General features: G+C 36.9%; 1 protein-coding gene across 1 annotated transcript; it reads left to right on the top strand.

The window, feature by feature from the left end:
- Positions 1-322: 322 nt before the first annotated feature.
- On the top strand, positions 323-14,173 carry LOC111790445 (protein transport protein SEC31 homolog B-like). Its single transcript, XM_023671336.1, has 22 exons — positions 323-931; positions 1,662-1,716; positions 1,824-1,946; positions 3,584-3,680; positions 4,116-4,152; positions 4,287-4,392; positions 4,476-4,533; positions 5,444-5,541; positions 5,670-5,789; positions 7,214-7,256; positions 8,656-8,777; positions 8,853-8,980; positions 9,088-9,637; positions 9,797-9,889; positions 10,405-10,590; positions 10,666-10,879; positions 11,553-11,641; positions 11,762-11,926; positions 12,478-12,600; positions 12,696-12,978; positions 13,243-13,481; positions 13,588-14,173. Exons 1-22 carry the CDS (start codon positions 615-617, stop codon positions 13,681-13,683), a joined length of 3,342 nt encoding a protein of 1,113 aa, XP_023527104.1. The 5' UTR covers positions 323-614; the 3' UTR covers positions 13,684-14,173.
- The last annotated feature ends 193 nt before the right edge of the window (positions 14,174-14,366 follow it).

The raw sequence follows: 14,366 nt of genomic DNA, 5'->3' as shown, positions 1-14,366 counted from the left end.
AAAAGCCCATATGTTATCTCTCCAACTAACGGATCTCATTGGGCCCAAAAGCCCATATACAAGGTAACTCAAATTTGATAATGGGCCCATTGTGAAAAGCCCATATGTTATCTCTCCGACCAATGGATCTCATTGGGCCCAAAAAGCCCAAAGGGCTCCACCCAATGAACGAGTCGTATTCCCATTGGACAAACGACGAGAGAGTCGTCTTTACAAAACGTTGACTAACATAAACCCTAGTGTTCCATTTTACAGAGAATCAAAGCTCTTCAAACCCGCTAATTGAACTCCCGGGAAAGGCAAAAAAGAAAAGCTTCAAAATCCCATTTTTTTCACTTTTCATTTTTTCGTTTTGAGATTTTCGAGAGAGAGAGAATTGCGAGTCTCTCACTTTCACTTGCATTTCACAGATCAGATCGAAACTACTCCCCCATCTCGACAACCCTCAATTCTCATACACTCTTCAAAAAGAAAATTTCTGAAAATTACCCCAGATCCGCCGATCTTTTCTTCTCCATTTCTTATGGTTGTAATTGTAGATTGGTGATACAATTCAATTGGGTGTAGTTTGTTTTGTTTTTATTTTCTTGGGTTTTTGGTAGTTTGGGTTTTCAATGGCGTGTATAAAGGGAGTGAATCGGTCGGCGTTCGTTGCTATTGCACCGGACGGGCCGTACATGGCCGCCGGGACGATGGCGGGTGCTGTGGATTTGTCATTCAGCTCGTCCGCCAATCTCGAGATCATCAAGCTCGATTTCCAGTCGGATGACAAGGACCTTCCTGTAATTGGGGATACTCCGAGCTCCGAACGCTTCAATCGCCTCTCCTGGGGTAAGAATGGATCGGGCTCTGAACAATTTTCTCTAGGTCTCATTGCCGGTGGACTCGTCGATGGGAACATTGATATATGGAACCCGCTTGCGCTGATCCGGTAATTGGACTTTGGTTTTTTATTTTTCGTGGATCAATATGTTTGTAAGAATTTGGATTGTATTTGTGCCCAAGTGCTTTCCGTTGCTGTTAAATGGGGGAAGTAGAGTTTATAAGTTCTTAGTGAGCGGGTGCTTATTATTCGGGGAGTTGGCTTCAAACCAATTGTTGTAATTTAACTGCAGTTGGCTTAACGAGTTTGGTTTTTTTTACCCCTTCTGAGTGTTCTATGAAGAATTAGTTGAAAAAAATTTAAGCAGAAGTGTGTAGCGTGAGAATTGGTTGATTACAAACGATCAAATTGACCTAATGATTTCCCTGTATTGCTTTGAGTTTCTGAGTTGGTTTAATTGTCTATTGGGACCCTGGGAAGGTGGATGGATTGGAAGGTTTCCATAATGTTCTCAATATCAAATTAGATCTGAAAGTGGTTTAAAGTTTGATAGTTGTAGATTGGTCAAGAAGCTTTCTAATAAGTGCTTATAAAAATTTCTTATGATTGACTGTCCACGGAAATCCCCGAATCTCATTTTGAGAACCGTATCGAAGAGTTACCATTAAGCCCACCTTTTGAAAAATGACAATGAAGTTTCCTTTTCTCATCCTCTGGAAAGAGTATATTTGTACCAGATGCAGTTTTCTAGTTTAATTTTACAATCACCCTATTATTCTCAGGGTGTTACTTTCTTTAATGCTTTGTAGGCTTGACTCCTTTTCACCTTTATTTTCAGTCCTGAGGCAGGTGAAACTCCTCTAGTTGGACATCTATCAAGGCATAAAGGGCCTGTAAGTTTTCGAAAGTTCTGAAATGCTCACTCGAGTACATGGCTACTCTAATATTACTGTTGTACCATTTTTCGCACACTGAGAGCTCTAGTATTTTCCTCATGCAGGTGCGTGGTTTAGAATTTAATACAATTACACCAAACTTGCTTGCATCCGGAGCTGATGATGGTGAAATCTGCATATGGGATTTAGCCAACCCGTCACAACCTATTCATTTTCCACCTCTGAAGGTTTGACTGTGTAGCATCTCATAATTTTATTATAGTATACGTGCAACTGTATAATTTTTCTTGTTAACACCAAATGTTGGGTAATCTTCTGTATAGTTTTCGCTGTTTTGGGAGTAGTATCCTGCCCCCTTTTTTGGCATAGTCTTTTGCTGTTGAATGCAATTTATTATATTTCTCATTACATTTATTTTCTTTTATAATGGCCAATGGAAATTGCAAACTTTTGTTCACAATTTATTGTCGACGCCCCTACCAAATAAAATCCCTGAACTCCTTGATATTTTTACAGGCAAAGTCACCTTGACCTATTAGGCAATAGGGACCAATTTAAATAAGAAAGGGCTTAGAGGGAATGGAGTGTAAGAAACCTGGAACAAATGAAGGAAATAAGTGGGAACAATTTAGCGGACCAATTGAGCAGGGGTTAGCCTACCTGCTTAGGAAATAGTACACATCTTTCATTTGGTCAATTTAGTAAGAAATCGTCCAACCCCCATCTTTCGTAATAGACATAGGTTGCCCTTGCCCCCCCTAAAGTTTGATGGATAATATTTTGTTGCTTTTTTATTGCCTCTTAGCGCAATGTCTTCTCCCCTTGTGCAGTTCTGATGTATTTTCTTTAATTTTTGTTCAAGATAAAATTTCCTTATAAAGTTATTGAAATTTGAAGGATTTAGTCCCTTTAGAAACAACACTTGCCTCGGGGCAGCCAGTTAGTCATCTAATGGATCTAACCAATTATTAATTAGCTGAGTTATTTTTATTTTTTTAATAGGAAACAATTTCATTGATCAAATGAAATGATACAAAAGAAATACCCATTCAAAGAGGTTACGAAAGACTTCTCCAATTTGCAAGTTGAGAATCTAAGCTGTAATTGCTAAAAGGAATTGTATTATATACCAGAAAAAGTGTAGAAGATTGTGGTACTGCAAGTGTTCTGTGGAGTGTTTTCATGATCTTGGAAAATCCTCAAGTTTCTCTCAAAATCCTCAAGTTTCTCTCTTTCCATATTCACCATATGATAGACTTGATCAAGAAAGGCCAAAGGTTAGCTTTTGTGGACTTGAAAGGGTGTTCCCCCGACTCCTGGCAGAGACCACCAATTTGGAGAGAGAGAGATATCCATGGACTTCTTTTCTGTAGCCTGTTGAAAGTGTTGAGACAGGAGTGGCTGATTTCCCATAATAAAAACTTGATTTTGTGGGCCAAGGGTCCAAATCTTCCCATATCTCTCCTTGTCGTTTGTTGCGTTCCTGGAAACGAGGTTGTTGAGTATGATTGTGTAGAAAAGTTCCCCTCTCTGTCAAGCTCCCAAGTCCATTTGTCTGGATAGTCATTGAATTGATAGGAGGGGGTTTTATTAGAAAGGGCAGCCCATTCCTCTATTTCCTTTTCTTTGAGATGCCGACAAAAGTTCAATAACCATAAGCAATTTGTCAAGTCCCATGCTTCAGCTACATAAATTTTATTAGTTAGCCGAGTTTGATATTAACTGCTATGTCAGATCTATAGTCTTCATATTTTAACATGCCAGGAAAAGGTCTACTTATTAGGCTATTAGCTACCATGCTTCACTTCCTTTCTTTACCATCATATCGAATGAATATTTATTTTTTCATTTAATCTTTATGCAGGGTAGTGGTTCTGCAGCTCAGGGTGAAATTTCATTCTTATCGTGGAATAGCAAAGTTCAACATATATTAGCCTCCACTTCATATAATGGAACAACAGGTGAGGAACAAAATCCTGTTTCATTTTTTTGGGCTTTTATTTTTTGTTGGCACTATGTTTTTTTGACGAAAGTTCGGTTTCTTGATTGAATAAAACTTATAACTATTATTATTTTTAATTTGATTTTTTTTCAAGAAACAGATTTAATTGAGGATGAAATTACAAAAAGAGAGGGAAGGAATGCCTCAATATTGAGACCAAAGGAAGCTACATAAAAGCTCTTTCAATTGACGTATATCGCAAACTGATTTCTTGATTAAAAAATAAAAATTAAAGAAAAATGACGCATATGGAAAAAATATATTTAATTACAAAGGGCCAGGGGAGGGAAGAGGTCTACAACAAAAGCAACTAGAAAATATCTTATCCTCAAAGAAAGAATCAAAATATTGGATTTTCTCTCTAACATTTTGCTTATAACTCTTCTTGATTCAGTCGTTTGGGACCTGAAGAAGCAAAAACCAGTTATAAGGTAAATCTAAGTGAATTATTAAATTACAGATTTAAATGATGAGATTGGATCAATTCCACAGTCATCTAGATACAAAATAATTTCTTTCAGCGGCTTTCCTGCATTTGATAAATGTATGTTGCCTGTCAATTCAGTTTTTCAGATTCCACCAGAAGACGCTGCTCGGTGCTGCAGTGGAATCCTGATCTTGCAACCCAACTCGTGGTTGCTTCAGATGATGATAATTCTCCTTCTCTCAGGGTGATGATTCCCACATACATTATACTTAAATATTGTAAAAGATTTCGTACTATTTTTAAGTCAACACCTTATTTTGCTCTCAGCTTTGGGATATGCGAAATATTATGACGCCAGTGAAAGAGTTTGTGGGCCACACAAGAGGTATGATAATAAAGTTCAATTTTATGTTAGATTTGTAGTTTCTTCTCTCAAACCACTCTCATGTTTACAGAATAATATATAAAACTGTTAAATGACTCCTCATTTAGTAGATGTGTTCTGATAATCGGATAACTGATTTCTTGCTTCTCCATGTGTTTGGAACTTGTAGAGTTGTCTAGAACTGGAAGTAAATAGCTGGTGTTATATATTTCCTTGTAGAATTTGTATGATGCCCTTGTCATGTTTAGTTCTCTGATTGTTGTCTCGTGTTTGCATTTTCTATTTTTTAATTCATGTTGTATGACTAAAGATTGAGGGTTGCTGAGCTTTTACAGTCTGAGCTTGTATTATTATTGAAATTCAGCAACTCAAATAAAGAGGGTTATATCGACTTTTCAGTTCATGTTAAATAGAGTTGAGATGAGCGCCTTGCTTGTTCCTAACTGTTAATAACATTGGAATTTGTTTGTCATAAAAGGCCGAACAATAACCTAACTATCTGGGTTAGGTTGAAAAAGCGAAGTTTATGCTTCACATTTTCAAATGGTAAAATGTAGTCTATTAGTTCTCTTCTCTTCATCTCATTTTACAGTATTTCTATTACGCATTGGACTGTAGGAGCTGAATCGTTAATTACTTTCTTCTTCTTTTTAGTAACCAGGGTTTCTGAACTCTTCCATTAAGTTTGTTAATTGCTGTACTTATAACAATACTAGATTTTAATGAAGTAATTGCATGCTTTGAACTGGCAGATTAAGTTCCATTTAATTGTGATAAATTTGACTTGTAAGCCGTACATGTTGCTTCATCTACTAATGATAGATTTAATATCTTCTTGTTTGCAGTAAGTTTAATTGTTTATTTTTTCTTTCTAAAAGGAACCTTATAAAAGTACTTTTCTCGTAATCAGGTGTAATTGCAATGGCATGGTGTCCCACCGATAGCTCCTACTTGCTAACATGTGCCAAAGACAACAGAACTATCTGCTGGGATACTATATCTGGAGATGTAAGCTCTGTTGCAGTTCTATGATATGCCACTTTTCATTCTTTTGCACTCTATCATATCTTTATTACTAGGTGCTTGAACATATGCATTAATCAGGAAACTACTCTGATTTGCCACTCCCAATGCAGATTGTGTGCGAATTGCCTGCTAGTACCAACTGGAACTTTGATGTACACTGGTTTCCTAGGATTCCTGGTGTTATAACAGCATCTTCATTTGATGGGAAGATTGGCATACATAATGTTGAGGTACATCCCTCTAAAGTTTGTTGGGTATTCACAAAAGTTATACTTTGTGCAGGTTTTCTTAGAATACCGTCCACAGAATTAATATGTTAAATTATGACTTCTGGAAGTGTTTGGTGCTTCCTCCTCCCCGAATTTTCTTAATTTTATTGGGAGGGAATACTATATGGATATTGTGGCAAATCTAATCTAATAACATGACTGATTTTTATTAAATACTCATGAAAAATGAGGTAAGTGTTACTTGCTGGATTGGTGGGCTGAGATCAAGGTGATACTATCGGGAATATCTTTGATGATTGTGTGATGGATTGCTGGATAAGATTGAGAGCATTTACACGAAGTAATAGTCATAAAAGATATAGCTTCAAACAACCTATCAAAAGTGAGTTTCTTGTCTTTGAAAATTCTTTGATTCCTTTCTTGCCAAGTAATCCAAAAACACATGAGAGAGGAGAAGAGATGGTTCTTGGGGGAAGACCAACGACCAAGCAAAATATTAGAGCAAAAGAAAAAACAAAAGAGGATCTGGCCGCAATACTTTGATGTATAAAGGCATGTAACAAAAAGTCATATCTTTTGATTCAGAGGGGAGATACTCATATAAGGCACATCCTACGTTAGAGTTTGTAATGAGTATTAATACCTTTATAGCTAAGCTCCTAGGAAAAACTTACCTTTTTAGGTTCCATATTTTGGTTGGTTGACGCTCCTACCACTCATTTGGGAATTGTAGTGATTAGTTTGTGAAACATTGCAAATCAATAAGACATTGACAGGAACCACTCGTACAAGATCCTTACAGCCAGCATGAAACTAAAATGTGAATGCTTTTATGGGTTGGGTTGAAAGATACTGCACGTAAGAGATTCTCTAATTCTCTGGAAGATGTCAATTTTTAATTATAAATTGCTGTTCTACTGTGCAACTTGTTCTTATTTTTGGAGAATGTTGATGTGCTGTTGGGACGTCAGGCAGCATGAAACTAAAGTTTTGCCTTCTTGTATTTCTGTTTGCATCATCGTTTATTTTCTCCTCATTTTTTAAATAAATAAGCCAAGCTTTTATGAAGAAGAATAAAAGAAGAAACCGAGGCCAAACAAAAAACCAGCATGCAAGCATGCTCTCGAAGCTAATAAAAGGGCGGGCATCATACTACTGACAAGAGAAGTGTAAAATTAAGTCATAAGTGATTCAGTTATGATATATATGCTCTAAATCTTTTTTCGATATATGGAAATGAACCTGCAGAGGCTATTAATGTAGTCAACTGCTCTTCTGTTGGAAATGAAATCATCGTTATTCATATTTGTGCTTTCATTTTTCATTTATGAACAAGTTCAGACTGAATTATGAAGTTCATTTTCATTTTCATAGTTTTTGGGTATAAATTTGATTCTTTTATTTTACTTTCCTTCTTTTTACAGAGTTGCAGCCGTTATGGTGTAGGAGAGAATGATTTTAGTGCAGGTAAGATAGTGTTTGGTGCTGTTTGCCTATCTGGTGGCTGTCTTATAATATGAATTAACCTTATTACTTTTGATTTTATTGTTCTTTCTTTCACGGGTCTCCTTTGTTTCCTCTGCATTCATGGGCCACTGGCTTTTGTAGTCTAATTGGTAATTCATCACTATAATATAGTGAAATCCATTCATGCCTAGTAACTTTTCTCACTTGATTATCTGATCCCCCACGTTTCTTTCTTTCTAATTGAAATTGGAAAAAATACACAAAATGTTGGTCTTCAGTCAAGTAGCGGAGTTCTCATCTAAAATACCCTTTTCCCCTAGTTGTGAGGGAGATCCAAAAAATCTTATTTAAAACTTGAGGGTTGCTATCTTACTGAGATGGAAGGTTCCTCAACTTCATCTCCCTGGGAGCTTAACATTTCAACACCTTGATTACGGAAGAGATTCCAAGGCCCCTTCACCCACCATAGTTTGGGACTGTCTGGGCCATCATTTGTAGAATCACTTTGGTCCGACCATCTCTGTACGGGCTGGGAAGTCCCCTCCAGCCAAGGATGAAGTCAGATATTAACCAAGCAGTGATTGCTTATGGTGGTTTGTGGAGTCATGTTTTAATGTGGAATACTTGCTCTTTCTTTCTTGCTGAGCTTGTGGATGGGAAGTGTTTCTATGGAGATAAGTTTTTGTTCTCTTATGACATTTTATGGCATTTTTGAACGTTATGGCTAGAAAGGAATCAAAGTGTTAATGGTGACAAGGATTTGGTCTGTGAAAGCATTTGGATCAGGATTATTTTGTAGCTTCGTGTTAGGTATAAGTTATCAAGGCCTTCTAGGCGTTGGTGTGTTTGATCTAATGCGAGTTTTCCTTTTAGATTGTCAGTCCCCTTTGATATCTCATACATCCTCTTCCTTCAATGGAGTTAATGTTCTTACTTTAAAAACCTTTATATTAGGCGCCAATCCAAGTAAGGCACCCTATTACCATTTTTAAATGTTGATAGTTTGATCCTCCACCCCATGATTGTTTTAACACAAAAAGCCTTTCTATTAGTCCATCTCTGTCTTTTGACAACTTTTGTAATATTCTTGGTTTGCAGATTTTTATTTATTATTTTTTTATTTTATTTTTTTATTATTTTTTTTTTGTTGGATTGGACTAAATGAGGTTATTTATTATCAATTTCTTACGTTAAATAATAATAATAATAATAATAATAATAATAATAAAAAATAATAAAGAAGGTTTATCGTTTAGTCTTGTTATAATGGATTTGTGGAAAAAACATATATGTTTTGCTCTCTCTCTCTCTCTCTGTTCCCTTCTTTCTCTGTCCTTCATTTCCTACATGATTGTTGGTTTTCTAATGTTTTCTTATATTGATTATTTATTTTATGCAGTATCTTTGAGAGCACCAAAGTCGTATAAACGTCCAGTTGGGGCCTCTTTTGGCTTTGGAGGAAAGGTTGTGACATTTCAATCTAGGGCTCCTGTTGCGGGTGCTTCAGCTGGTGCTTCAGAGGTATTTCTTTGTTTGATTGATCAACTTGAATTTCATTATAGCTGTAGTTCATTTTCACCCCTGTATTTCTTCCAGGTTTATGTGCATGACTTGCTAATGGAGCACAGTTTGGTTACTCGTTCATCTGAGTTTGAAGCTGCGATACAAAATGGTGAACGCTCCTCTCTCAGGGTTTTATGCGAACAGAAGTCTAAAGAATCTGAGTATGTCATCCACCTTAAAACTTCTCTCCATCTCTAATTCTTTTTTTGCTTCTTTTTGTTTTTTAAATAGAAAAAGTGGTGGTTAACAGTTGCAATGTCTTAAACAGTTTGGAGGATGACCGGGAAACATGGGGATTCCTGAAAGTCATGTTTGAAGATGATGGCACTGCAAGGACAAAGCTTCTTAGTCATCTTGGTTTTAATGTATCAACTGAATCACAAGATTCTCAAGCAGTGATTTCCCAGGATGTAGATGCTCTCCATCTGAATGATACTGCAGCAGATAATATTGGATATGGGGATGGTAGAGAAGCCACATTATTTCCATCTGATAATGGGGAGGACTTCTTTAACAATCTGCCCAGTCCAAAGGCCGATACACCTTTATCGATCTCTGGTGATAACCATGCTGCTGAGGTTAATGTTGCCGCTGAAGAACCACAAGATGAGGATGTAGTGGAAGACAATGGAGATGCATCATTTGCTGATGGTGTGCAACGGGCATTGGTTGTCGGTGATTATAAGGGGGCTGTTGGGTTGTGTGTGTCTGCAAACAAAATGGCTGATGCCTTGGTTATTGCTCATGTTGGTGGTGGGTCGCTGTGGGAGAATACACGAGACCAATATCTAAAAATGTCCTGTTCACCTTACTTAAAGGTAGTTGACACTTTATCCTGTCCTCATGAAGCAGTGAATATTGACTTTTTATTGCTTTACTCTTTTGATAATTAGAAGTTTTATGAAAGTTCGAGACATCCTTGACCGCCTTTGAGTATGAATCTCCACAAACTAATCTTCTTATTTTTCTTCAATCAGACTGTTTCTGCAATGGTCAACAACAATCTACTGAGTCTTGTGAATACAAGGCCCCTGAAATTCTGGAAAGAAACACTTGCCCTTCTCTGCAGTGTAAGTTTTATATTTAATTTGGATAAAAATTCTCTCTAGAAAAATGCCGATGTCAATATTTGTTCACTAGAAACTGTGCAAAGGATTTTGATGCACTATATTTGTAAGAAGGGATGCCAAGTTGGTTACTGAAAATTGTGTTGGACTTGTACCCGCCATGTTATGAGCTTCTTACTTAGCTGCTTTAACTTTCTGACATGTTGTCTGATTTTATATTAAATAGTGATTTACTTCTTCCAGGAAATAAGTTCCATCATCATACTAGCAGAAGCTATAGAAATGTTTATAATTACACTTTCATGTTGCTAATTATGTTAAAACAATCTCCAATTTTCAACTCTCGACTGTACCGACCAGGAAATTCTGGAAGTAGTTCACACTAGATTATGTTGCTCATCAAGCATTTGAGTCCTACTAAAAGTAAACGTGTCTTTTAGTATTCATGTTAATTTTCACTTTAATGTTTTAAGGGTATTACTACTATGCTGCAACATTAATGTTGTATCAATTAACAGTTCGCACAAAAAGATGAATGGACCATGCTCTGTGATACACTTGCTTCGAAACTTATGGTTGCCGGTTATACACTTCCAGCAACTCTGTGCTATATATGTGCTGGGAATATTGATAAAACTGTTGAAATCTGGTCGAGGAGCTTGTCTACTGAGCGTGAAGGAAAATCTTATGTTGATCTTCTACAGGTAAGTGTACTTTAAGAGACATATTTTACATGTGTATTGGACTATAAAGTTGAACGTGCCTTCTGTTTTGGTTAGGATTTGATGGAAAAGACTATTGTGCTTGCTTTGGCCACTGGACAAAAGAGATTTAGTGTAACTTTATGCAAGCTTGTTGAGAAATATGCTGAAATATTAGCAAGTCAAGGACAGCTAACAACAGCACTGGAATATATTAAGTTATTGGGATCTGAAGAATTGACACCTGAACTTGTGATCTTGAAAGATCGAATTTCCTTCTCTACAGAGTCTGGTGAGTTCTCTGTCATTAAAACGTTGGTTATTTTATCATAGAATATCCTGATTTCTTCTGCTTACGCATTGACCTTTGTTGGCGTCACCTATGGTCATGTGCTTTTAATTTGAAAGCTCAAAACGTTTCAGCATGCTTAAGGGCACAAATTGTTGACCATTTAATCATAACTCTTTAAAAAAAAATAATTCAAGTGATTACTGACCCTTTGGACAACAAGTTGAATCTTATTGTTTCTTAATGCATTTTTTTTTAACAAATTTGAATTATTTATCTGGTAAGTAACATATTGATAACAATGCCTAAAAATCAATCATACTTATGTATATGATAATATTGTCTTTTCTCTCATTTGATGATCAATTGTTTGGATTTTTGAGGTTGACTATGTGGTATAAATTTTGGAAAAGCTGAACTAGTTAAGTTGTTAGTTTTACAATAAGTTCAATGCTAATAAAGTCAAAAGCTTCAGCAATTTGCTAATATTTGTTCTAAATTTTACCTTGTTTTATCACTTAAGCTATAAATGCAAATTACAAGTTTCTCTTTTTGTGTGTATTCCTGAGGTAGTTTCCCCGCTACAAGAGTTTATTGGGGTTCGAGAAATGAAGAGAGGGGATTGTTTTGAGTTGAATGTTATTTTCTAAGCAAGAGCTTTACTTTCGTGTCACAGATAAAAATGACAAGGCATCGACCATTGAATACTCTCAGCAACCAAGTGCAAATGTGTATAGTGCTGAAGCCACCAAACATTATTATCAGGTGTCTCATCTTCTTTTCCTTTTATGCGATATGCTTGCTGGTTTTGGCTGCTTTGAACCTGGCGAAATATTGCCTTGTTTCGAGGAATTCAGCATATAACTTCTCTTGTCGATTACTCAGGAGTCTGCTCCAGCTCAATTCCATCAGAATGTGCCTACCACTGCATACAATGATAACTATTCTCAGACTGCCTATGGGGGAAGAGGATACACTGCTCCTACACCATATCAGCCTGCACCCCAGCCTAATTTATTTCTTCCATCGCAAGCGCCACAGGCTCCAGAGGTAATTATTTGTTGATTATTCTTTAATTTTAGACTTGGCTCCACTAGGAAGTGATTGAAATGCATTTCACTATTTTTGGATAAAATTGGCAACGGTATCTAGAGAAAAATAAACCTGAGTCAACTAACAAAACTTTTAGAATTGAACAAGGACATAAAAATCCAAAGAATTTTGGACAACTAAAATCAGGGTTTTATGACACTAGGCTATTCATAGTTGAATAGCATTCTGATTTATCTAAAACAATATTAAGAATGCAATTGAACTCAATAGGAAAGCTGAAAAGTTATTTTACCAAATGTAAAATACAAAGTAAACAGCATTTTCCTTTGAAATATTATCATCCGGCATCAATCTAGTATTGACCTGCCATATCTCTGGAAGAATTCCAGTCTTTAGTTTTTTACTGACATTTCTTCACAAATCTTTGGGGATGTTTTTCGGAGTAATGTTCGTGTGATGTAAAGGATGATAAGATATTGCTTCTTGATGATGCTTGAAATTCTTTTAGGAGTTGGGTTGGTCTAATTGTAATTTGGTTTTGGTTTTAGACAAGTTTCACTGCACCCCCGGGTCAGCCAGCTCCGAGGCCATTTGTTCCTGCAACACCTCCTGCTTTGAGAAATGTGGAAAAATATCAACAACCACCCACTTTGGGTTCTCAGTTGTACCCTGTTCGTAATCCTTCTTCATCAATGAGTGCATAAATCTTACCATTTTTAGTGTAAAAGATGATGATAATTTAATATTTGTTTCTCAAATATTTCAGGGAATTGTTAATCCTACTTTTCAACCTATACAATCAACTGCTTCAATTGGTTCTGCCCCATCACACATGGAGTCGGTTCCTGGGCATCAAATGCCTCAGGTTGTGGCTCCCACTCCTCCATCGAGGGGATTCATGCCAGTTCCTAATCCAGGAGCCGTTCAGCTACCTGGAATGGGTATGGTTCAGCCACCCAGCCCTCCACAATCTACTCCAACACAGCCACCGGTGACGCCACCAGCCCCACCACCAACTGTGCAGACTGCAGATACTTCAAACGTTCCTGGTAATTGTTAGTTACCTATTTGTTTAACAGAAAAAGTTCATTAAGATCTTGTATTCGGTTTTGGTTTACAATATTTTCTTCAAAATTTAGTCTTTAAGGGATTTTAAGTAGCATTAACTTTTAGATGCATATAATGCTATAATCCCTTAACAAGTGTAATTGAAGTTTTACCTCGTTATGTTGTGAATGCTTTTGATGTACTTGTCAACTTACAAGCTACATACAGTATCAATTTAGATAGAATAACCGGTTGATATTCTGCAGCTCATCAAAAACCTGTGGTAGCAACATTGAGTAGACTTTTCAACGAGACCTCAGAAGCATTGGGAGGTGCTCGGGCAAATCCAGGTAAGAAGCGGGAAATTGAAGACAACTCAAGGAAGATGGGTGCATTGTTCAACAAACTGAACAGCGGGGATATATCTAAAAATGCTGCTGATAAGCTTGGTCAGCTCTGCCAGGCTCTGGATACTGGCGATTATGGTCGCGCCCTACAAATCCAGGTATATTTGAAGTTATTTTCTTTTAAAAAAATGAAGTTCTTGCTATCTTGTTTTGTCCTGAAATCCAGAATGAGATGCATTCATTCCTCCTTGCTGCTGGTTTTAGGTGCTTCTTACCACAAGCGAGTGGGACGAGTGCAGCTTCTGGCTGGCTACGCTGAAACGAATGATCAAAACAAGGCAGAGCATGAGATTGAGTTAAGGGGGCAACACATGATAAGTCATTTCTGGTTTTCTTTTTGGAAATTCTTTCCCCACCTTATAGCTACTCTCTTCTTGTGCCACCAATCCTTATACACACACAAACACAAGAACGGCGTCCCTTGGTTGCAGCTGTGCCGGATTTTGCCCCAATGTTTCTCCTCTAAGCTCTTGTCTGGTTTCTCTATTGAAAGGAGGGTTAGCAATGATATAGCTCAAGGATATAACAGTAGACTTTTTGGTGATTGTTCTTATTTTGTAGCTTAGAATTGAGGAGAAAGTCCCATTTTTCATTGTTTTATTTCTCTTGGTTTTACAAATACAGCAGAGCTTGGGTTGGGTCGGGTTGGTCGGGTTTCATCCTAATAGCCATTTGTTAGCTTGCGCATAAGGTCCGTCCTTGTTAGAATGTCTTTTCATTGTACCTTCCATTTGACATTTCCTACATTTGTTAAAAAGTTAGTTCAATTTCCACAACTCTTACCTTAAAACTTGGTTTTCTAGAAATGTTAGTAAATATAAGTTGGGCCTCATCTTTTCACTAAAGTTGTCTCTAGCCGGGATTTCGAATTCTACTTAGAAAGCTATGTCTCGAGAACGCCTTCCTTCTAACTAAGGAAATGGTCTCATGCTGAATATAGATAGGCCGATGTTGCCAATGCAAGTTTAGCGTGTAAACGACTT

The sequence above is a fragment of the Cucurbita pepo genome, chromosome LG03, assembly GCF_002806865.2.
Source record: "Cucurbita pepo subsp. pepo cultivar mu-cu-16 chromosome LG03, ASM280686v2, whole genome shotgun sequence".
Lineage (NCBI taxonomy): Eukaryota > Viridiplantae > Streptophyta > Magnoliopsida > Cucurbitales > Cucurbitaceae > Cucurbita > Cucurbita pepo.
Note: the sequence above shows the minus strand (reverse complement) of the source record. Positions and strands in the feature narration are given on the sequence as shown.

Excerpts from the sequence above, each read along its gene's own strand:
- LOC111790445 (XM_023671336.1), top strand. The coding sequence starts at position 615 with ATGGCGTGTATAAAGGGAGTGAATCGGTCGGCGTTCGTTGCTATTGCA. Across the intron at positions 7,257-8,655 it reads AGAGAATGATTTTAGTGCAG|TATCTTTGAGAGCACCAAAG; the intron begins GTAAGATAGTGT and ends TATTTTATGCAG. Across the intron at positions 8,981-9,087 it reads CAGAAGTCTAAAGAATCTGA|TTTGGAGGATGACCGGGAAA; the intron begins GTATGTCATCCA and ends TGTCTTAAACAG.